The 25,595-nt window shown below is 38.8% G+C and overlaps 1 protein-coding gene across 2 annotated transcripts; it reads left to right on the top strand.

Annotated features, from left to right (window-relative positions):
• Positions 1-1,147: 1,147 nt before the first annotated feature.
• Positions 1,148-25,482, top strand: CanA-14F (Calcineurin A at 14F). Of its 2 annotated transcripts, none has more exons than XM_017144199.3 (2): positions 1,148-1,315; positions 23,382-25,482. In XM_017144199.3, exon 2 carries the CDS (start codon positions 23,596-23,598, stop codon positions 25,351-25,353), a length of 1,758 nt encoding a protein of 585 aa, XP_016999688.2. In that variant the 5' UTR covers positions 1,148-1,315; positions 23,382-23,595; the 3' UTR covers positions 25,354-25,482. The 2 variants fall into 2 exon arrangements, with proteins under 2 accessions (XP_016999688.2, XP_016999689.2); XM_017144200.3 differs by having other exon boundaries at positions 1,148-1,322.
• Positions 25,483-25,595: the final 113 nt, after the last annotated feature.

The following is a 25,595-nucleotide window of genomic DNA, read 5'->3' as shown; positions in this document are numbered from 1 at the left end:
ATATACCCTTGTAGATAAAAGAATACTCACTCGGTGTAGTTCCAGGGATTCCAGATTCAGCGTTTCGATTTATTTCAATTTTGTTTTTAAGTAGTCAAGAATCAAAACGCCTACTTCCTACAAAGTTACAATGAATTTTCTTATATTTGTTTGGGAGCCTTAAGATATAGTGGTCCGATCCGGCTCGCTACGACATATGTACTACCTGCAATAGAAAGAAGACCTTCGGGAAAGTTTCATCGCGATAGCTTTAAAACTGAGAGACTAGTTCGCATAGAAACGGACAGACGGACAGACGGACAGACGGACAGACGGACAGACGGACATGGCTAGATAGACTCGGCTATTGGTGCTGATCAAGAATATATATACTTTATGTGGTCGGAAACGTCTCCTTCACTGCGTTGCAAACATCTGACTGAAATTATAATACCCTCTACAAGGGTATAATAAAAATAGGTAAAAAAGGTTGATATATTCCGAAATGTGCTTTTAGGTGGAAGATATGTAAAAAGGTCAAATTTGCAAAAAATATGCTGCGTTCGAAATAATCTACGTTGCATGAAACAAATTTGTGTGCATGTTTTTACCTAAAATCCGATTTTTTCAATCAATATCACTTACATCAATTTGTTTCAATTTTACGAATAACTCTGTCTAATTAGAGCTGGAAATTCCAATAAGAAAATGTTCGTACACATTTTTGGCAGCCCCAAAAAGTGTGCTTTGGGCTTAGACATTTTTCGGTTATTTTAGTAGCGAGTCTTTTTAATTATTTCCTCTTAAAAAAATACCTCAAAATTGTAATGTTATTGATTAATTTAAATTTATAGCCAGCGAGATTAAAATCAATCCAGATTTAAAGCCAAAATAGTTCCATCTCTAGGCATTCCAATGCAATGAATTTCATTGCGTTGTCAAAGCAAACACCCACCTCCAATTGAATTGCTTCATTTTTGTGGCATTATTTTATTTTTTAGATTGAAAAATATAAATTTCGAAATCCAAAACCGATAACTACCAACGACCATCGATAGTGCGTACTTGAAATATCGATATAATTAGTATTTAAATACTGCAAGTACGATAGTCGATATATCAAATATCGATGTTTTGGAATAAAAAAGTAGGCAAAAGAGAAGAAAAACTTTTCGCACTAAACCAGTGATGGAACTCGCATCGATAAATACATAACTTCAAACGCGCTCCGCTCCGCTAACACAAAAAAATAGAAAAGAAAAGCAAAGCAAAAGCTTAAGTCGTCGAGAGTGAAAAAACGAATAGAATTTCGAGCTAAAAGCAAAGCGAAGCTAAGGTAAATTGTAAGCAGTCTCTGTTTTTTTTTCTGGTGCTATTTTCCACATCTCATCCTCCCGCATCCCGCAACCGCCCCCCGCCACCCCCTTCGACCACCCCGCCCCCTTTCAATTGTGCAACACACGCACGCACACAGACGCAAATGGGAGGCTTGGAGCAGTTTCAAACCAACAAACACACATACCAATATACATATGCATACATACAGCTGTATGTGTACATATTCCAATAAGAACGGGCCAAGACGTGAAATGTTTTTTTTTGTTGTGTGTGCATACATACATTAATTGCATTAAACGGGCCAAAAAAAAGGAGGAAAAACGCAATGTCAATGTCCGCTGCTGCCCGTTTCAATTAATTTTCCTGCCGATTTTTGCCCCAAAAAAACAGAAAATACGCGAGTGCAACGGGTAAAATAACATGATACACACAACATGTGTGTGTGTGTATATACTATGTATATAAATATGTATATAGGCAAACATTTTTTTCTCTTATTAGTCATCTTTGGTGTGTGTGTGTGCGATGAAAAGCGATGAAATTTCAGCTGAAGCTGTGTACGTACATCCCCAAAAACAATTTTTTTCGTGTGCAAAAACCAGCAATAAAAGTGAAAAAAAATCATAACGGTAAAAGGCTGCCAAAGGCGACTGAAATGGAAATATCAGTAAAATTCAACAAGAAAACTTTCGTGTGTGGCTGTGTGTGTGTGTGTGTGCAAACAAGAGATTTTCTCGGAGAGAGCCGCACGTAAATTACGGTTCTCCTCGTCCTGCGTGTGTGTGTGTGTGTGTGTATGAGCGGCAGGACACCAAAGCAAAAGCTACGAAAATTTTCATGCTGTGGCAGCAGCACATAACGGTTCTTCCTTCGCTTTTCTCAATGTGTGTGTGTGTTTCTGTTTTTTTTCTTCTCCTTTTGTGTTTTTTTTGCCTGCTCTGCTGCTGCGCAGTCGCTGCCGACGTCGCACACACAGGCAGAAAATTATGATGATTATAAATTAATAATTTAATATATTTTGGCTGAATATTAAAATTATTTTTTTCAATATATATAACAATTATACCTTGCAAAATTAGAAATATTTTGTTTAGATGACATTTTTAAACTCATTAAACGGGCCAAAAGTCATTTTGTTTCAACTGATGTAAAATGTAAAGACAAATTAATTTTTTTTAAAAAACTACTGTTTGTCCAATTTGGCGTTCTCTCTTTGCCAGGTCGCGCTCTCTCTCTCTCCATATCCATCTCCGTCTCTCTCTTTTAGCCTCCTTGCGATTTGTTGTCCTTCGACTCCTGAGCTGAGCTCTCAACTCCAGGGACATGCCACAAGGTTCCACTGTGCGCGTGTTTTCGTTCCGAGAGCTCAGACCCAAGGTCCCTGGCTCATCTCGTCACTTTGGCTCCTTGCTCCTTATTCCCTACTATGATTCCCCTAAAACCCAAACCCAAACCCACACCCCACCTGAAACCCATTGCATTTCCACTCCACCGACGCTGCATTCCGTCCGGCATTCCTCTCAAGCTGCTTCGATTCCCACGAGGAGCGGCCAGGAAGTGCCAAGTGGCGAGCTTGAGCCGGGGACACTGCTGCAATTCAATAATAATTGCGGGGCGTTCAATGCAATCATCGAATAATTGCACCATCGACGTTCCAAGCGATTCGCAATCGACGTTCCGCCATTCCAAATTCCCAGCCCACCTAATTAAAGTCCCACCGCCCACAATTGTCGCCCAATGTTTGTCCTTAAAAGCTGATAACACTCGGTTTATGCGTCAAGCAGTTCGCAAACATACCGAAACTTCTGGAGGATATCCTATAAATTACTGAAAAAAATTCTTAGTTTTGAGGATGCAGTTTCTAATATAGATATAATAAGGACACAGGAGCTTAGTAAAAAAGTTTTGTATTCAAATCCAAAATAATTAAATTTAAAAGGTTTTACAAGCCCTAAAAAGGGTGCTTAGGAGTATGCAATAATATATTTTAAACACAGAAGTTAGGATAATTCTTTTGGGTTTCAAAAACATACAAAACTTTTTTCTTTCTGTGCATGATAATCCCCTACTTATTATATATGGCGCCTGTCCAATTTACAATTTTTAGAAAGTTGCCCAAAAAGTTAATCTAAAGCGACATGTTGAAAAATCCATTTATTTGAAATAAATTGTTTTTTTTTCCCCAAAGACCCTTTCCAATTTTATTCTATGGTATCAGGCTTTTCAAGTTCCAAATAGTTTTTTTTATTCCTGGTACATTTCCTTAGATCCCTAATTAGTTCAAATGGCATTAAAGAGAAAATGTGCCCATTTTAATGTTATTAATGCTGGCCATGCTCTTGTGTTTTTCAATCGATTGTTTTCAATTGAACAGGTGCTTCTATTAAAATCAGTGTGAGAACTGTTTTTCTCCAAATTCCCGGGTGCGCGGCATAAACATGACGGACGGTAATTTTAAAGTAATTTTCAAAGCACTGAAAACGTGGATGTGGATGTGAATGCTTTGGGTGGGCGGTCATTTTCGGTCGACGGCAGTGGAGGGCTTTTTGATTCGACTCGAGTTCCGGTTGTGTCATTTTAAAATGCACTATAGCAGCAGAACCCCGACCTGTACCGATTGTCAATTGAGTGATTACCTATGCAAATATGCAGTTTGACAGCTAAACGGCAAACGGTTAACATTTACCAGTTACCAATTTGCCAGTTAACAACGGTGAGCGCTAATTACTGATACAAACTGAAAACTAGGAATTGTAGCAGGTGCTGTTCGCAGATGGAATTGGAATTGGTAATGGTTTTTTTTGGCATTTTCTGAACAATTAGCTGGACGACGACAATTGCTCAAAGTGCTAACGAGAGGCTGCGTGGGAAGCCAATGCGAAATGACTCACGACGAGAAATGGCCAACCGAACCGACAGACAGAATATAGAATACAATACAATTGAAATGGGAAACGGTAAATGGTAAATGGGAAAAAGGGGGAATGGAATATAAAGAAAAAAATAAAAATATAAATAAATAACAAACTACAAAGAATAGAAATTGAATAGTAAAGCACCCGCCAACACACAGAATTTCAAAGCAGAGCATCGGTGTGTTTTTCTGGCTTTTCGAACACACAAATTGCGCTAATAATAGCGAAAGCGGCAGAAGAAACTATTAGAAGTACAGAGAGTTGCGCCCGAGTTTTGGCTATAGCCCATAGGGGAAAAGTAGCACAAATGGGAAAGCGCGAACATAACAACAACAGCAGCGAAATGAGAATGAAAATGCTTAAAAAAGCCCACAGAACTTGGTGGAAATCTTCCGTGAATAAGAAGTCGGGTCGGTTGCAGTTTTTCCTGGTCCCCAACTATATATACATATGTATACGTATATGAATGTATGTACATGTTGCACTTAAAGAAATTTAAGCACAGATAGCGCTGGAATAACGATAGTCATTAAAAGCGCCCTACTATCAATAAAAAAACTTAATAACCAATAACGTTAGTATTTCAACTTTTATTGAATTGTAATAAAGCTCGCTTCTGCGAAGTAAACCTTAAATGTTTAAAATTATTTTGCTTGTATTCAAGCAAGTATTTATCTTTTTAAGTACTATACCATACATATGTACATTTCGAAATACTATTTATTATAAACTGACCTGCATTCCACTTATGAAAAAGCTTTATTTATAGCAGAAGAAAAATGCATAGAGAACATTAAATTGAACTAAACCATCTCTAAATAATTGAAACATAATCCGGGTTGCTGCGAAAATCTCTTTCAACGCAATTCTAACCGAAAGTATCAATTAGTTTAGAATTTTGTTTGAAGAAAGTTCTCGGCAGCAAAGGAAATAAAAGTAAATATAACATTACGTACTCCGTTGTAAAAATAGACCAAGAAAACTTTAATTTGTAATAGTAATCCATATGAGACTTTAAGAGAGAAGAGAATTTGACCTGAATGGCATGAACGAATCCCAATTATTAATTTTTGAAATTCTGATTAAATATTAAGTTAACCCATTTTCATTGTGAGTAAAGTTTAAAGAAGCGTTTGTTTGTTACTGAATGCAAATATTTTTGTTGGCATGCCCATGCATATGTACGTTTCATACAGCTGTGTTCAAAATAAGAGTCGTGCCATCCGATTTCACTCTATAGATAAGGACACACTTAAGTCCCTATAAATATATTGCTATATTGCTATTATTATTATGGTAAAACTGATGCTTACATGTTTTTATTTTTCCATAAAGAGGACACCGAGAAATAAAAAAAGTATATAAAAATCACGTATACGAAGTGTAGGCCCGCTGATATACAATTGTATGTATTGAACAGTTTCTAAAGTGCGAAAACTTTAAAATTTTTAAATTTCAGGTATTTTTCATTGTTTTCCGATCTATGTATATAGATATCCGTTTACATTGGAAATGGGATACAACTGCAACGGTTTAAGGTTGAAAGCAGGTTGGGAACTGCTATTATTATGAATACAGCTGTATGTACATACATACATATATACAGTTATTCCCAACAGTTTCGGGTCAATTGACTTTTAGTGTAGTGCTGCACACAAATACATGCGTTTTTTCTCAGCTTTGTGTGTGTGTGTGTATGTGAGCAGAGGCGCAGGGAAAAAGGAAAAAGCTTGCAAAAAGTAGCAAGCAACACGGCAACTCTGCTGACGTCGGCAGAGGCAGCGGCAGTGGCAGCGACAGAGCACGCAACAAATCGCCTGAGCTAAAGCCAAAACCTAAGCTCACACAGATACATGTGTATATAGCGCACACAGACACTGACACAGTTTCTCCCTGTCCCCATACACCCTTCCCCCTACTCTCCCACTCACTCCCACCACCCCTCCCCTTACCATTTATTTTTCGCTCGCTCTCTCTGTCCCCGTCTCCCTCTCACCCAAGCGTCACCGCACTGTGGGTGTGATAAGCTCAAACATTGAGCCTTGATTTCGCTACACTCCTTGGCTTGAGTTTTTGAAAAGTTTTCAAGCGCACCCCTATAAAATTTCCATAAATATTTAACGGTATGCGTGGGCCTGCACTTCCTCATTAGAAGAAGAGCTTTTTACACAGAAAGAAAAAATGAAATTAAAAATAAAATTATGAAAAAAATTCAGAACGAAAATTTTGATGAATTTTGGGATAGTTAAAGTCCGGCCTTTGTGGCCAAAGTAAAGTTGTCGATCATATCTAACGAAATTTGTATTTAATGCGAACAACGTCATTCAACTAGTAAAATAAGGTGGAGATCGTAGGTGTTTATTTGAATAGTTACTTTTTTTTTTATTTGTGTACTGCGAATAGTGGTGGAGAAGGTGAAAATGGGCAAAGCTCAGTATAAGTTTAATTCGTGTTAACTCATATGCGGCCACCTGATTCTCGAAACCTCTGGCTGTTTCTATTTCAGTTGCTGTTGTTGTTGTTGTTGTCAATGACATCAGCATCTTTTTTATGCCCACCATCACCCCCGCTGCGACCCATTGTACTTGGCATATTTTCCCATTTCTGTTTCATCCTTCGCATCCTTTTGTACTGCAGATGACGTTTCGGGCCCAAGAAAAAGGATACGCGCAGATGAAAGTTGAAAGAGAAGAGGGAGGGGGGAAGGTACTAACAAAAATAAACATAAAAGAAAATTCACTTTGGTCCCTATGAAGTGCCCAAATTAAAATTCAAAATCTGGGTAGCAATTGATTTTTTTTTCTTGTATTCCAAAAGCTATTAATTGCTCAATTTAAAATCAATTAACTTCAAATGAAGTTTAACTAGAACAAAAAAATATTAAACTTTTATAAGAATCTGTACTTTCTAACTTTAATATTAATTAGTAGCTTAATGGTTATTCATTAATGAGGCTTTTTATTGCCTTCATTTATATATATTTTGACTTGCAGTTTACCAGGCTGATTTCGATATTGTAAAATACTGAAGTACAGTTCCTAGACTGACATCTTTCCCAATTTTAAGGTAAACTTATCTGGATTTCTTTAACAACACACAATATTTAGTTAACTCAATTTATTAAGGGACTACTGTGTCCTAATTTTGCCCTGTTCAAATCATGTTGTTTCTAAATAGCATTGCACACTAAGTTGAACATACATATCTGAACAAAAAACTACTTAACTAATTAATTTTTGTTTAACCGGCGAGGACTTTTGTTTATTTTACTTAAAATATTTCGATGTTTTCCTCTCATGACAACGTTGCATTGTTTTCATTTTCATTATTGGCGTGCCGTTGTATCTGTTTTCCCCACTGCTGCTGTTACTGCTGTTACTGTTGCTACTGCTACTGCTGTGGTGTTTTTGTTGTGTTGTTCTGTTGCTCGTGTGTGCCAGCAACAGGACGACGCAGGACGACAGGCAGACAGAAGAGGCGAAGGCAACACAGCAACAGAGGAAACAGAAACAGAAACCGAAACAGAGGCAGGAACAGTGGGAGGCATAGGCATCCATATTCACATCCACGTCCACATCCACATCCACGTCGTTTTCGTCATAATGACCGACTAACTGAGTGACTGCGTACGTCTGTTATCCTGATCCTGGGTGTGCGTGCGTGTGTGTGTCGTTGTATTTGGCCTGTGTGTTTGTGTGTTGTGGGGCCTTAAATGTGCCTGTATCGTATCTCTCGGTTCGTGCATGCGCCTCAACAGCGGTCAGGGTTGACTTTTTGCAGGAGGACAGGACTCCAAAAAGGAGGAAGATACCAGGACTCAGAGCCCAGAGCCCAGGACCCAGGCAATCACCCCTCGGTAACCCCCCGGTAACCCCTCGTAACCCTCAAGACAGCGCAACGGCAACGAAATTAAGTTGAATCCCAACCAAATCCGCGCGCTTCTCCGGTCTTATTGGATTTGGGCGTTTGTGTCGCTGTGCTGGGGAATCGATAAAGCATACTTATTTGGATTTTTGGTGCAACATGCTTTAAACTACGTATACCTACAGATACAGAATACAGGATAACTATACAGAAAGAAAGATGTTATTTGTTTTTGTTTTTAAATGAAAAAAATATTTTTAAATTCTATTTTCTAACATTTCAATTTTCTCACAGTTAACATATTAAAGCTGTACTTGTTAAATGTTTTCTAGCCTATAATATCGGAATTTTTCATATTTAAACATTATTTTGCAAAAACAGGTCAAGCATTTTCTTTTTGTGTGAGTACTGGGTACGGTGTGTCATATTTCAGCGTTATATTCTGGGCAACACACCGCACATAACCTCAAACCGCGTTATGGCTGCCCCATCAAAAGCTCCACTGTCTTGCTATCTCTTTCACTCTCTCTCCCTCTCCTCCGTCGTCCTTCGTCCCAGTTAGACCAACTCGAGATTAGCTTCCGGTGGGGATATAAATCATCTCTCGGTTCGTTGCTCAAGTTATAAATATTAAATATTCAAAAGCGACTTTTTCCCATCCTTCCTTCATCTCCTGCTGGGTGTATGTATGTGTGTATGCGAGTGTGAGTGTATGTTTTCTCTCAGCATGCTTTTGTTTCGCCCTTTCGCTTTCAGCTTCGCACTTTAAACAGCTGCTCCTGCTTTCTACTCTTTCCACCTCCCCCTCACCTCCCCTTTCCCCACTGCTTAACGCACTCTCCCGGAGCTTCGTTACAGTTACTTTACGCATACACTGGTGGTCATAAAAACCGCAACGCGAATGAATGAAACAACAAAAACCGCTTGGGGAATTCCGTTCTGGGGCTCTCTGTGTGTGTGTGTGTGAGGCTAGCAGGTGTGTGTGTGTGTCGAGAATTCTGAACAAAGGGAATCCAGGTTAAAGATTATGTTATTCACTCTACCAATATTAACCCTTCGCAGCACTTAAAATTACAAAATTAAGCTACAAATCTCAAGATTTTACTGGAAAAAAAATATAAAGAACTCGAGAAAAAAATCTGGGTTTAAATATTAGACTATCATTGCTTTCTACAAAGTTAAAATGTTTTTTCTATTATTTTTTTGATTATTTCTATAGTGGTCCGATCCGGCTCGTTCCGACACATGTACAACCTGCAATAGAAAGAAGACTTTTGGGAAAGTTTCATTGCGATTGCTTTAGAAACGGACAGACGGACAGACGGGCATGGCTAGATGGACTCGGCTATTGATGCTGATCAAGTATATATATACTTTATGTGGTCGGAAACGTCCCCTTCACTGCGTTGCAAACTTTTGATTGAAATTATAATACCCTCTACAATGGAAACCTCCAAATTGTCCTTTATCAACTACAATTACGATTATCTACTTTATTAACAACACCATTTAATTTCAAGGCCTTTCTTAAAATACCATTATAAACTAACTTTTGTTGCTTACTGAAACTTAACTGGAAATTAGTAATGCTCTTTAAAAATATCAATATTTAAGTATTTAGGTAAGGGTATTCGAGTTATTCCTCGTTTATTGTGGTTTTACCCCATTTGTGTGCATAGTAAAAAGTTGCTTCCTTGTTTCTGTTGTTGCTTTTCTTTTTTCTGGTAGTGTTGGTTCTTTTTCTGTGTAAGTTTTGCGTTTGTGCTACTTAACCTTTTTTGTTGGCAGCATTTTGCAAAGTTGTTGGCCAAAGTATTTTATGCTGTATGACGGAAACTTTTGAGTGTGCTGTTGTTCTTCTCATTTGTATACCCTTTCCGAAGGCATTTAAATGTTAATCAGGTGTTTGTAATTAAGATTAAGTTTAAGCTAATTCTAAATACGTGCGTAGATCCCGATAATCCTTTGTAAAAGAACAGCTAATATTTTTTTTTTTTTTTTTTTTGCTTTGCTTTCAAATTATACTAAAAGATCCTCAAATTAATCACAATATCTCAGAAGTTTTGTTTCCTGTCTTTCTCGTTCTGTGAATTTTTGACTAATAAATTGTTCCTTACTTTGTTAGGGTATTAAATCGTTGTGTCCTCGTTCTAGCACATTACATTTTTTGGTATATGCTTTGGTCATGCCGCTTGATTTTGTGCTCAGCTCTTGGCCATCGAGTGGCGGAGCTACTTTTCCTTTTGGCCTCCCTTCGCTTTGATTGTGTGAGTGCACTCAGCATGCAAACAATGCCTTTAGCCAGCAACAAAGGCGGTTGCTTTAGTTTTGTTAGCTGGATTTGTTTTTGTTTTGTTTGCTGCTTTGCATAAATTTGCACACACAAAACTGGCAAACAAAACAAAAAAAAAATGCTAGAAAAAGCAGCGAAATAAGAAAATTTAGCTAAGCTGTTGCAGTTTTTATGACCGCCACTGTGCGGCGACGAAGGATAATGGTAATGATGACGTTGCCTTGGTCGTTTATTCTCTCTCCCTGGCTTTGTCAATGACATGTCCTTTTCGCCATCTCTTTCCCACCGAGCTCGCCGTCTCAGTCGCTCTCTCTTTTTCAGTTTGCCAACGTGCGTGTGTGCGTGGGTGTGCGTGCGTATACGTGATGTTGCATTTTACGGTTACTCGTTAAAGTTAATGCCTTTAAATAGCTTATAGGTAATTTGTTGCTGTCGTTGACACCTATGCGAAGCGTTTTACAAGATTTGCGCTCTCTTCGTGTCTGTGTGTGTGTGTGTGTTGGCTGATTGCCTAAATGTGGTCACGATACGCACATCAGCTGTTTGCACCGACCTAAGCCCTATTTGCTGTCTTCCAAATCATATTAGTAGTTATGGCCAAAGGTTACCTTTCAACCTGAAAGGGTCTCTTGTTCATTATTTGGTTTTCATTATACTATATATTAGTGAGCAGTTTCGATTGCGGGCGCTTAAAATAAATAAATAATGAAGTAGATAGGGACAGTAGTAAAAGGCAAACAACCTATACTAAATGAAACAAGTCCTGGCTTGAACTATACTTTAGGAAATCTCACTAAACACGTTAGGTGTGCAGTTTCAATTACATTTGATTAAAATAACTAAATGACTTCAGTCGATTAAGAGTTTCACCCAATGTAGATAGGGACAGTAGTAATAGCCATTTGATTCAGGTAGGCTACAATTGTTTTTTTATACTAAATGAAACAAATCCTGTCTTATACTATACTTTAGTAAATCACACTAAACACGTTAGGTGTGCAGTTTCAATTACTTTTGATTAAAATAACTTAATGACTTCAGTCGATTAAGAGCTTCATTCAATGTAGATAGGGACAGTAGTAATAACCTTTTGATTCAATTTGGCTACAATTTGGTAAAAAAAAAACCTAAACGACTTCCGTTCATCCCAAGTAGATAGGGACAGTAGTAGTAATGTCTTTCCAGAATTCTGTTGTTTGTGAACTATATCGATAATCAGAATATATAATTGAGGCCTTTGTACTTTCCAATAAATTGCCTGGATAGATTGGGAGACATTGGAGGGACAATAAGGACTAAAATTGTGGTTTCAGCTTGTGTCCGTATTTTCGGGGGTGTTGTTTACCAATAAATGCCAGGCGGCAGATCGCATGCACTGATTTAGGCATGCAGTGCATATTAAAAGAGACAGCTTAATAGGAGGGATTTATTTATAAACAATTGCATGCGCATTCTAGCTGGCCACTTTGTACACCTTTGTCTGAACCTGTGTACTACGGGGTTGAACCTCAGCCCCCCAACCTAGCAACCCACTTGAAACCGCCGCCAGTTGAGCAGCCAGCAAGCAGTGGACTAATGCTAATTGCTGGGTGGAAAGCAAAGCAAAAGCAAAAGCAAGAGCGAGATGGAAAGCAGAAAGCACACTAAAATTAGGTCGAGCAGTAACAGAGCAACACAACAGCCAGTAGAATACAATTTGCCAAAAATAATCTCGCTGTGCGACAATTTTCATGCACCAAACAAACAATATACACACATAGGATATGAAAAATCGCTCAAAGTGAAAAAAGTACTTGAGTTATTGGAGCAGGCAGCTGAAAAGAGGGGGGTGTGGGATCTATACGTTGGATTTAAGATGAATGGGGGCGTCTTGGGGTCTTGGGGGGAATTCGAGAGTCCGAGAGCTGTCAATCAAACGGACACCAAAAAAGTGCGAGGCGTTGATTTGGATTTTTTTTTCTTTCCTTGCTGTCGCTTTTTTTGTGTGTGCTCTTTAGAAACGATAAATTAATTTTAACATTTACTTAAACAAAATCTGTACGAAAATTTGTATTTTAAACGATAAAAAAAGTGAATATAAGTGTCGCATGCTTTTTTGTGTAGTTTGCTTTAAATTAGCATTTAGAATTTCTATTCCGGAGGTACTTTAAGAGGAAAAGCACGGTAAATTAATTTTCTTGAAAAGTTAGAAGGAAGTCATTTTACGCGTAACAAGTGGATTTCCCATTTGGGTCACGAAGCTGTTAAAGGAGTAAATTCATATAATATTAAATGAAAACCATACAAAATGAATCTATGTTTTTGATGAAAAGACTTTCAAGTAGGCAACTTATTTATTCCGAGGAGAACACACACAAAAAAAGTTAAGTTTCGAAGGAATATTTATTATAATATGAAAAACAAGAAAGGAAGCTAGCTTCGGCCAGCCGAAGCTTATATACCCTTGCAGATCATTCCTAACAAAATCGCAAAAATGTTCAATTTTCTAATATTTCTCATTAATTTTCCGATCGTTCCTATGGCAGCTATATGATATAGTCGTCCGATTTTAATTAAATTAAAATTGAAATTCGGAAATATTTAAAAAGAGTCATATCCTAGAGTAGAAGATAATACAATAAAAACCAAAGAAGCTAGAATTTATTTCCTATTACTTTTCCATTAATTTTCCGATCTTTCCTATGGCAGCTATATGATATAGTAGTCCGATTTTTTAAATAATTAATTCGAAATTCAGATATATTTAAAAAATAACATCCCCAAAAGTAGAAGGTAATATTTCAAAAAACACCGAAGCTAGAATTTTTTAAAGTTTTTTTTTCCGATTGTTCCTATGGGAGCTATAAGATATAGTTGTCCGATCCGGTCGGCTCCGACATATATACTACCTGCAATAGAAAGAAGACTTTTGGGAAAGTTTCATCCCGATAGTTTAAAAACTGAGAGACTAGTTTGCGTAGAAACAGACAGACGGACAGACGGACAGACGGACAGACGGACAGACGGACAGACGGACAGACGGACAGACGGACGGACAGACGGACAGACGGACATGGCTAGATCGACTCGTCTTGTGATGCTGATCAAGAATATATATACTTTATGGGGTCGGAAACGTCTCCTTCACTGCGTTGCAAACTTCTGACTGAAATCATAATACCCTCTGCAAGGGTATAACAAGAAAGAAAGCTAGCTTCGGCCAGCCGAAGCTTATATACCCTTGCAGATCGTTCCTATTAACTTACAAATCGCAAAAATTTTAAATTTCGTATTATTTTAAGATTATTTTTTTTTTCCTTCCCTATGGCAGCTATATGATATAGTCGTACAATTTTGATAAAATTAAAATTGAAATTCGGAAATATTTAAAAAGAGTCAAAAAGTTAAAATTTATTTCCTTTTACTTTCCCATTAATTTTCCGATCGTTCCTATGGCAGCTATATGATATAGTCGTCCGATTTTTTTTAATATTTTATTCGAAATTAGGAAAAATTAAAAAAATAATATCCCCAAGAGTAGAAGGTAATATTTAAAAAAAACCCAAGCTAGAATTTTTTTTTTTTCGATTCTTCCTATAGCAGCTATAAGATATAGTTATCTGATCCGGTCGGTTCTGAGTTATGGCTAGATCGACTCGTCTAGTGATGCTGATCAAGAATATGTATACTTTATGGGGTCGGAAACGTCTCCTTCACTGCGTTGCAAACTTCTGACTGAAATCATAAGAGGGTATTATGGGTATAAAAATTACTACATTTTCGCCACTATGCCAGATTTTATCTCCTAAGATACCACATAAGATCAAAAGATCAAAAAGATATGCATATTTACATAATGCATTTCCATGGGAAGATCCTAAAAAGTTGATCGTTATGAAGGAAGGTGCAATTGACCTTAATTAATTAATATCTTTAAATTACGAGATCATTTTTTATAAGAAATATTAGACTGAATTTACTGATATATACCTTTAACTCTGTATCATATAATATCCTATTAAATCATATAATACCATTGATTTCTGGTTCTTTGAATATTTTAAGAAAAGTGTTAAAAATTCTTCACTGTTTATTTTGATAGTAGTAACAGCTTTTTATTACCCCTTTTGAGTTTACAATTTGGCCAAACTTCCTGTCTCACTGCTGTATTTGCCAATGGGGGATTTTTGTCGCAATTGACAAGCCACGATGTGTGTGTGTGTGTGCAGATGTCCTATAACCGATTTCTACTGTAGACTTTTCCGTGCGTGTGTCCAATGTTTTTTGGCGTGTGCGTGTGTGTTTCGGCCTTATGCCTCCGGGTAACTGTACACTCTGTTTGCGTCCTAACGGTAAAAATTGGCCAAATGGCGTGCGACCAACGTGTAAAATAATTGCTAGCGACAGAACGAGACGGAAATAGTGAGTTCGTAGAAAAGAAAGGAAAAAATTCTGCTTCAAATTTCGAACAAATATGTTTTTAACGCCCGTCAGTGTTTCGCTCATATTTTTTTTTTCCATTTTGTTTATGTGAAAATAAAAATTTTTACTCGTCGCGCTGTCTGTCGTGTGTATCCGTGTGTGTTTTTTCGGCTGTTTGTGTCTGGTAGGTGGGTTTTGTAGGTTGGTTGGTGGATGTGGATGTGGGTGACATGTGCATGGGCGGGTAAACGAGGGGGGACTTGCGCGCTGTTTGTTTTTGGGTTATTTGTTTCGGCCTTTTTTCCCCTCATCGTATTTTTTTTTTCCTTTTCTTTTTTGGCAACAACGTGACTTCATCATCATACAACATGATCATTGTCGACGACTGCGTAACGTGAAAAACAATTGCATGAATATTTATGTGTGCTCATGTGAGCGTTTTCCGTTTTGCGGTTTTTTGTGCAAACATTTTCTAGCCCACTGGCACCCCTCCACCCCCTCCACCCCCTCCACCCCTATATGTATATGTACATATAACCCATAAAGCAACGTCAAAGGATTGCCCGGCAAATTGGCTTCGGCCGTAAAATGCGTTTGCGTGTAGAAACCAAACATTTCCATTTTCCCTTTTGTCGCTTATATTTTTTCCATTTTTTTACTATCTCACCCTGGTTTCGCTGTTGCCGCTGTTACTGTTGCTTAGTCGCAACGCATTTCTAACTTAATTATTATAATTAATTGGCAAGAACAACAACATTGAGTGGAGGGCGCAAAAACCAAATAGGCACGCAAACAACCCACAAATGTGTAGTACTTACATACCTACTTCTTGGGTTCAACAGGCGAAGAACGAAGAGTAAAGGGTCTTGAATATTCTAGAATTTTGAGAAAGTTTCACCTTGATTTTTGGGATAGGAAAATCATTTAAATTAGCCTTTTAACGCTCTGGCGCGCTTCTCTTTGAGCCAGGCGACAAAAGCCACCAGTTAAGCTGAATAATTTACCATTTATAAACGTTTTTCCTCCGTGTGTTTGCTTGTGCTGCTGTGCTAGTGGAAAACAATGCCACACAACAGACAATAGATGGAATAATACGAGTTATAAATAAAAAAAATAAACACAAAGAATAACACGTAAATGTTTGCTTATAAAAATGAATAAGAACAATTGCTAAGCCATTTTATGCGCATGAAAGCGGAATTATGCAAATGCAAAGTAAGCCAAGAACACAGCAATGGGTTAATATGACATTTTCCCACAGGCTGCTGCATCGTTTAGGCTTTAAAGGTATCAAATTGACATTTAAACTGTGGCTAGGGCTAAATTTAAAGAATTATTATAAGCTTAATTAAAATAAAAATGTAGTGCTATACAGAATTATAATAGAAGTTTACCGAAGTTTTTCTAAAAATTTTGAAATATTTATAGGAAATTTGTAAGTAAACTCAACTAATTAGCTGACAATTTTTGTTGGTTTCTCGCATGTATGAAACCAAAAATTCATGGTGCTCCACTTTTAATGGAAATCGAACCCAAATATTATGACCATGCCGCTCTGTTTTCCACAATGCTCCACATTGTTCATTTATGCAAACAAGAATGGTTGTTGGCTGGCGGTATTTTGCCGAATGTTGATATTTCACTTCTTTTTACCAGACACCGCAAAGCAAACACAGAAACATGGAAACAAACAGCTGTGCCCCTCTTAGGTTTTTTTCTTTTTTTGTGTGTTTTTTTTTTTCTTGTTTCGGTTTGGTTTGGTTTCGATTCGTACGGTTCGATGTCTCGCCTTTGTTCTTGCCATTGGCATTCGACACACTTTTTAATTAGTTTTGCCACATTTCGCAAATAGTTTTAAGCAAATATAGCGAGCGCACTTTGCCCGCTTTAATTAAACGCGCTGCTTGGATCGGTTGATTTGTTTTCCTGCATTCAACAATAAATATTTACACATTTTTTTTTGCACCCCCCGCGTTTTTAATTAAGTTATAGAGTTGCCGCCCCGCTGGAGCGGCGGCGAAGCAAGATACGGCTGCTGTAATTGTGACGGTGGCAACCCTAGACCGCAAGACCCCATGCATATTTGTATTCTCGCCAATTGCGATACAAACAATCGAACGAACGCGAAAGATGCAGGCATGCATGTATTTATTTGTTGGATAAACATTGAAAATACAGGGCACTGAAACTGAATTTATGGATTCAGTTTCAGGCGAAATATTACAAATGTGTGGGTGGTTGGGTGGTTTTCGGGTGGGTCTTTCGGTTGGCCAGACCTGGCACACATGTTTATCGCATGATATAAACCACCGAGCGAAACAAAATGCCTGCCAGAATTTAAACCGCAAACTAAAATGAAAAATAAATACTGAAGAAGCGAAACGAGAACAACAAATGCAGAAGAAAGGCACAACACACACAACGCAGAAAACAAATACAAAAAAACAGCGGAAAAAAGTTTGTCTCTATAGGACTGACACCTGTACAAAGCGTCAATAAGTGAGGCCAAGTGGGCTATTAAATGCCAACTTAATGGGTTGAACAAATTGTTTTTACCAGTCGATGCGATGTTGTTATTTTCCGCCGTTGTTCATTTCGCTTCGCTTGGAGAGTAGTAGACGCATTAAATGCAGTCTGATCGATTAAGTATGCGTATTATTCAATCTATTGTCCCAAGGACTTGTGTAAATCAACCGATAGGCAAGTGAGCGATAAGAGTATTATTTCAAGATCATTCGATTGATTGTGCTATTTCGATAGCTAAAGAAAAATATTGGGAATGGGTGCCAATGGTAGAAACAATTAAAGTTATCGAGCTTTTGTCAAGAGAGTTATCGATAAGCGTTCATTTAAATCTACCGATAAACAAGTAAGCGATAGAAATTTTAACAATTAAGCGATAAGAGTAAGAAAATGGGAGTATTATGCTTTTGATTTGAAGATCATTCGACTGACAATTGTGCTTTGGGAATATAGGAATTGGATGCCAGTGGTTAAAACAATAAAAGTTATCGAAAATTTATCAAGAAGAGTTTTCGATAAACATGTAAGCGATAGAAATTGGGCCAAGAGTGTAAATATATTTATACACCCACATATAAGGTTAAAATTTCTATAACGACCAAGTTAAGAGTGACCCTTGAATAATAATACATTTATTATATTCATTATTTCTGCATATTTACATATTTGTTATCGCCGTATGTCAACAGTTTACACTTATAAACGCCATTTAATGAAAGCACATTCACAAAACGCGTGCCAATATATTTATTGCAATAAATTGAGCAAAAACATTAGCACAAATTACAATTGACACGGCGACGATTGAAGGAAAAAAAAAAAACACAACACAACACAAACATGTGCTGTGTTCATTACGCGGTCAAACTGTTTTATTTGCATTAAAATTGAGGTTAATAACTATGGCGCAAATTTATTGCAACTGTCAATGCATATCCATTAAAACGCTCGCTTTCGTTCAATTTGATGCGTCAAATGCTCGATTAGCAACCACAGCCGCAAAAACCGAACCACCGATGTGGATGTGTCGCCCCACCATTCAAATTCCAACCATTACATTACATTGCGTTACGGCATTTCGACATTACGCCATTCAGGCCCCTAAATTATTAATGCCCCTCTGTGTCTGAGTGCTAATTTGAAGCCAGAAGCCTTTGCTGCCGGTTTTCGGTTTAACCCGCCGTCATTGCAAAGCCAAAGTCAAGCAACTGGAGCTACGTCATCCACCTTTAGCGATACTCTAGATATAAACTATATGTTTTTTTTTATATTTTATTATTTATTTTTTTATTTCAATACTTTTGTTTCGTCAATAAAAGTCGACATACCAAAAACTATTAAAGGAGGACTGTTAGTTAAGAACTTATAGGTTAATAACTTATAATAACATATCTTCATTTATGGTTTTCGACCAACTTTTACTCAACAGATAGTTGATAAATTCTGTGGCGCTTAAATTTTTCATTTTGGACCATAGTGTTTTTAATTGAAATACCTATATTTCGTCCATATAACTCGACATACCAAAAAGAATTTAGGGAGGATCAATACTTAAGATGTTATTGGCCAATAACTTATGATAACATATCTTTTTTAATTGAAATACTTATATTTCAACAAAATCAAACGACATACTTAAAAGTATTTGGGTAGGACCAATTTTTAAGATGTTATTAGTGAATAACCTATAATAACGTATATTCATTAATAATTTCCAACAATTCTTTCTAATCTTTAACGGTTCAAAACTTTCCCATTAAAAAAGAAAATATCCTTGAAAAATCAACAGGCTTTCAAACTATTTAGACAATTTAAATGTAATATCAGCGCACAAGGGCCTGATTTGCTAGGGTATTCAAGGCTTCGTTCTCTCGAATTAGCAAATTGACCCAAAGACTTGACTGGACTGACTTAATTTTCGGACAATCAAATTAGATTTTCGGGCAACCGTTCGTCCTCCTCGATTTGTGGCGCCCAACGTTGCACTTTATTGCACACGGGAGGCTCCAGTAACGAGTGCTGATACAATTACACCGACATGCGAGGAACTAACACCCGGGCTTCATACAAAATGAAGACATGCCCATTTATGCACATTAATGTGTTGTGTATGTAACACATAAATTGCACGTTGGGGACGAGCCCCTCTAATATGGACGTGTGCAGTGCATATACATATCGTTCATCTGACAGCCAGAATTAATTCAATAAAATCCGTAACATTTTATGAGCCATTAATTAAGGTATTAAACGAAACAAGACACGGTTGTTGTTGCTTTGCTGTAGTTAGTGGTAAGTGGTTTCCAAATTAATTGATTGGAAACTATTGTTGAAATTTTAATGCAGCACAATTGGGCAATTGAGCTTTTCGCACCCTAATTGCTAATAGATAACCAAAAAGCTTGGGACTTGGATTATAAAAAAAGTTGTTTAATTTAGCATTAAATGGGATTTAGTTTTACTTAATTAACCAAATTGTACTGAAATAATTTTAATAAAATACATCTGCGACAGACTTCTTACCGAAAAATAACTGAGAAAAATAAATCTTTTGCGTAATTGCTTTTTTAATAACCATATGAGAGCAAACCAGAATTTTTGATAAATTCTCCACTCTTTTTAAACAAAGATTTTAATGATAACTCATTTAATTAGTTCAATTTTGTTTACACTTTAAAACGAGCTCCCAGAAACAGCAAAATTTAAAGGCAGCCAGAATATTTTTTAGAAAGCAATTATTATAAGTAAATGATTTCTTTTAGAAATATATATATATTTTTTTTGTTTTTTTTTTACATGTGTTCATTTGTTTTATTTTTAATTTTTTAAGTATGTCTTTTTTTGGATTAAAAATAACAAAAGAAACCAAAACAAAATACATTTTGGTTGAATTCGTATTTATTTATGTGTGTTCACTCTTACGAGTATTCACTGTAGGCGCGATATCGGCAAAAAAGTAGCACAGACTCTGTGGAAGTAAACAAAAAGTTATATTTTATTGACCCTGTTGGCAGATTTTCTGCTACAATTTCAGTTTTCTGCTTGCGATTTTTGTCTTCAGGGGGAAGGGGCCCCTTTTTTTTGCCGAGTGTAGGGGGGTGGACACGTTCAGCAAGGAATGTCGAACATATTTAGCCCCCTGTTTTGTTGTGGGTGTGCTGATGCGATCGTGTAAACGCAAAAATATGCGCAAAGCAATAAAAACGTAACAATAAGCAAATAAATGGGAATATACATATATGTATATGCATGAAATTAGCTGTGTAGGCAGTGATAAAATGTTGTTCTCTCCACTTTGCAAACTTGTTTAATAATTAAAAATCAGCACACACTCAAGTCATTTCGAGTACATCAAAGCATACAAACATGCATGGTATATATGAATTTGCATAAAAAATACTTTGTTTGCTTTTGGCGTGCCCAAACATTTTCAATTCCCGATTGATATCATTGCACTGAGAAAAAGTTCTTGTAAGCTTTTCTATCAAATTTCAAAGTTACACAAAGTAAGCACCTAAATAGCAGCAAACCATAAAGTTTGTAATCAGTTTTCCGCTTGTAATTGTCATCGAATAAAAACGAGTGATTTTTAATGTCTTTTTGGGCAAAATGGAGCAACCATCAAATTGAGTCGTTAAATTACATTGTTCGAAAGAAAATGATTTTAGAGCAATGCAATGAAAGGAAAGTATGTAACAGGTCATAGGAAGCGTTTCCGTTTCTATAAAGGATCTTAAAAAATGGACCTGGCGCCCACATCTTTACGGATTTACTAAAAGTGATAATGCAATTTTGTTGTTATTATTAATACCTATCGAAATGTAGGAGACAATTTTAAAATCGGTCCATTCATTAAAAAGTTATGAGTAAATAACAAAAAAAAAATGCAAGCAGTGCAAGCAGTCGATTTACTCTTTGCATATCTTCATTTCCCTCTCTCTTCCATTAGCTTAGTAACTGGTATCTGATGGTCGAGCAATCTCTCTTGTTTTCTATTAAAATCCAGTGCAGCCAGTTTTTGTAAACTCGTGTTATTCGACTTCGATCTTTTTTGTTATACAACCAACTTAGGTTTACATTGAATTAAAATCAGTCGGCAGGTTCAATTCTGCGTCATTCCATCGCCATCGCCTGTTCAATTTGGAAAAGACAGCTCAGCTGACTTTAATTTGCAGCTACATATGTAGATATGTAAACCAAAACGAACCGAACAACGGGGCGGATGGGTGATATATTACCGGCAGGACGCACGTGTTTTTGGCCTGTTCTGTTCTGTTCTGGTCGGGTGCTATTGTTTTAGCCATTACTGCTTTGCAGTTGTCAGTCAATACGTCACTTGCAGACTGGTAGAAGTTACTGTATTTGTCCGTCCGTCCATCCATCCATCCATCAGTCAGTCATTCCATTCAGTCAGTCGGTTAGTTTTGCTCCTGTCTGTTTGTGCAACCGCTGCGGTGATGATTGTTAGCGCTATATTTATTCAGACGGCGTTGATTATTTTTCTAATTTATCTGCACATATTTGCATTTGTGCAAGGAATGACAGCCAGTCAGCTACTATAAAAATGTGTGAGTGTGTGTGTTTGCATTATTGCGAAACACGGCAATTAATCAAAAAAGCCAAAATGATGCCAAAAACGTCGAAATGTGTGAGAACAGGTTGTTGCCAATCAGAGCGCAAATTAACTGTAACTTGACACCCGTCGAGTGGCAATCGTCACTAGGTTTTGTTTTTCGAATTAAATTCAATTTAGTTAAAAGTAAAAACCAGTACAAAATATTTATGAATATACTATTAAAAATAAAAAATATTATCCGTAACTTGACACCCTTTGTGTGGCATTCGTCACTAGGTTTTTTTCGAAAGAATTTTTAATGTAATTAAAATTAAAACCCAGTAAAACGATTTAAAAATGTAGGTAAATATAATATTAAATATTAATAATATTAACGGTAACTTGACACCTTTCGTGTGGCATTCGTCACTAGGTTTTTTTTTTCGAGAAATATTAAATTTAGTTAAAAGTAGAAACCAGTAAAAATATTTTAAAATGTACATAATGTCAATATAATAATAAATATTAAATTTATAAACTATAACTTAGCAGTCTTCGAGTGGCATTCGTCACTACGTTTTTTTCTTTATTGAGATATATTCAATTTAACTAAAAGTAAAAACTGGTACAAATATTTGTTTTATTACTTTATTATTAGCTTGCAAAATTGTAAGTGGCATTTGAAATGATTATGGGTTTTGTTTTGTATTTTTTGTTTTTATTACTGCAGTTTCCAAGCTAAATAAATTATGAAGAACTTGAGTACTCCCTAAGCATATGTGGTTTCCGTCACTGGTGTTAACCTTCAGAATTTTGAATGCCCTTTAATTTGTTTTATTACTGCCAGTGACATTTAAAATGTGTATAAATAATAGAAATAATGTAATTTTGACGTTGGATGTGTAAGGCTTCCGTCATTTTAGCTCTCTCTCTTTTCAATTGTGATTTTAGCAGGTAGTTTTCGTGTCTGAGAACTGTATAAATAATATATATAATCTTTAATTCTAATTTGGTTTTTGATTTACTGTTGTAGTTGGCATGAAATGATTTTTCGTTCCTCATTTCTGGCTAATAAACTGCTGCAACTGTGAGCAATTGTTTAACTGTAAAATGGCCACCCACACACACACCTGCCAATTGTGAGTCTAAGCATCACAATTGCGGTCAAGCGAATAGGAATTTACAATGGTTAAATTGTTTTATTATCGGATTTTAACCAGCTATAACTTCCAAAATACTTGGAATTTTGTCGGGAAATTTTGATGGTATATCCTAAATGAGTTATTCTATGAATTTGTAAAATAAAAACAAGATATATTTAACATACGAATGAGATACTGAAAGATTGAATCACAATGTACCTGATTCATGGGCTCGTGATGAAAGGAGAATAATATATAAATATAGGGTATGGGGCTCGGACTCTTTTATTATTTATACCAGCCATGCAATGTGCGGGGCAACATGAATATAAATGCAAATGCTAACGCGGCTCTACGATTTTTCATTGCAGAGCGCGAGGAACAACACAAGGCAGTGAGGAAAATCCCACACAAGCGGCAAGGTCAAGGACAAGGAGCAGCACCAGGTGGTGGAGCAGAAGCTGGCGCGTCTGGGGCAGTGACACGTGATCAGGTGGGAAGCCAGCCAGCCAGCCAGCCAGACAGCCAGAAGCGAATCACCGGAGTCTCGAGTCTCAGGCGGGGCAGTCGGAGGATCGGGCAACCATGTCTTCGCCGGCGGCGCAGAGCAACAGCAACAGCAGCAGCAGCCAGTCGCAGTCCGCAGCCCAGCAGCAGCAGCAGAATCAAAAGGCAAATGTCAATAACACACACGACAGCAAGAATGCCGCGGCGACGACGGGGACAGCAGGAGCAGGAGCAGCAGCAGCAGCAGGATCAGGATCGGCGGCAGGCACACAACAGCAGCAGCAGCAGGGTCAGGGCAGCGCACCCACGAGCCCCACCAAGCGCAGCACAATATCGACAAAGGAGCGTGTGATCGACAGCGTGCCATTTCCGCCAAGTCGCAAGCTCACCTGCGCCGATGTCTTCGATGCGCGGACCGGGAAGCCGCAGCACGACGTCCTCAAGCAGCACTTCATACTCGAGGGCAGGATCGAGGAGAGCGCCGCCCTGCGGATCATCCAGGAGGGGGCCACGCTGCTGCGCACGGAAAAGACGATGATCGACATCGAGGCGCCGGTGACGGTGTGCGGCGACATTCACGGCCAGTTCTACGACCTGATGAAGCTATTCGAGATCGGCGGCTCGCCGGCGACCACCAAGTATCTGTTCCTGGGCGACTACGTCGATCGGGGCTACTTCAGCATCGAGTGCGTCCTGTATCTGTGGTCGCTGAAGATCACCTATCCGCAGACGCTGTTCCTGCTGCGCGGCAACCACGAGTGCCGGCATCTGACCGAGTACTTCACCTTCAAGCAGGAGTGCAAGATCAAGTACTCGGAGCGCGTGTACGACGCCTGCATGGACGCATTCGACTGCCTGCCGCTGGCGGCGCTCATGAACCAGCAGTTCCTCTGCGTGCACGGCGGCCTGTCGCCCGAGATACACGAGCTGGAGGACATCCGGCGGCTCGACCGCTTCAAGGAGCCGCCCGCCTTCGGCCCCATGTGCGACCTGCTGTGGTCCGATCCGCTGGAGGACTTTGGCAACGAGAAGAACTCGGACTTCTACACGCACAACTCCGTGCGCGGCTGCTCGTACTTCTACAGCTACGCCGCCTGCTGCGACTTCCTGCAGAACAACAACCTGCTGTCGATCATCCGGGCGCACGAGGCGCAGGACGCCGGCTACCGCATGTACCGCAAGAGCCAGACCACCGGCTTCCCCTCGCTGATCACCATCTTCTCGGCGCCCAACTATCTCGACGTGTACAACAACAAGGCGGCGGTGCTGAAGTACGAGAACAACGTGATGAACATCCGGCAGTTCAACTGCTCGCCGCACCCGTACTGGCTGCCCAACTTCATGGACGTGTTCACCTGGTCGCTGCCCTTCGTGGGCGAGAAGGTGACCGAGATGCTGGTCAACGTGCTGAACATCTGCTCCGACGACGAGCTCATGACCGAGGAGAGCGAGGAGCCGCTCTCGGACGACGAGGCGGCGCTGCGCAAGGAGGTGATCCGCAACAAGATCCGTGCCATCGGCAAGATGGCGCGCGTCTTCTCCGTGCTGCGCGAGGAGTCCGAGTCGGTGCTGCAGCTGAAGGGCCTGACGCCCACGGGCGCCCTGCCCCTCGGCGCCCTGTCCGGCGGCAAGCAGTCGCTCAAGAACGCCATGCAGGGCTTCTCGCCCAACCACAAGATTACCTCGTTCGCGGAGGCCAAGGGCCTGGATGCCGTCAACGAGCGGATGCCGCCCCGTCGGGATGCCACGCCCTCGCCGGCGGAGGAGGGCCAGAAGTCACTGTCGGCCGCGGCAGCAGCAGCGGCCAATGCAAATGCGAATTCAATCAATGGATAATTCTAAGTCAGTTGGCAACAGCAGCGGCTAAAGCGGCAGCTACAGCTATATTAACAGTCAAGTTAGTCAGATGGATCGATGGGTCTTTTAAGGGAGGATCTCTGGAGGATCGAGGGATGCAGGAGGAGGAGGAGGAGGAGGAGCAGCAAAGCGAAGACGGTGGGAGGGAGTCGGCTAAACAGAGGCAGAGGAATATCGTCTCGAGTTCGGCTCAAAGGGAGATGCAAACTGGGCTTACACGC

This window comes from Drosophila takahashii, chromosome X (assembly GCF_030179915.1).
Source record: "Drosophila takahashii strain IR98-3 E-12201 chromosome X, DtakHiC1v2, whole genome shotgun sequence".
Taxonomy (NCBI): domain Eukaryota; kingdom Metazoa; phylum Arthropoda; class Insecta; order Diptera; family Drosophilidae; genus Drosophila; species Drosophila takahashii.
The sequence above is the reverse complement of the archived record's forward strand: the minus strand, read 5'-3'. Positions and strand labels throughout refer to the sequence as shown.

What these genes read in the sequence shown, in the direction of transcription:
- CanA-14F (XM_017144199.3), top strand. Translation starts at nt 23,596, where the DNA reads ATGTCTTCGCCGGCGGCGCAGAGCAACAGCAACAGCAGCAGCAGCCAG.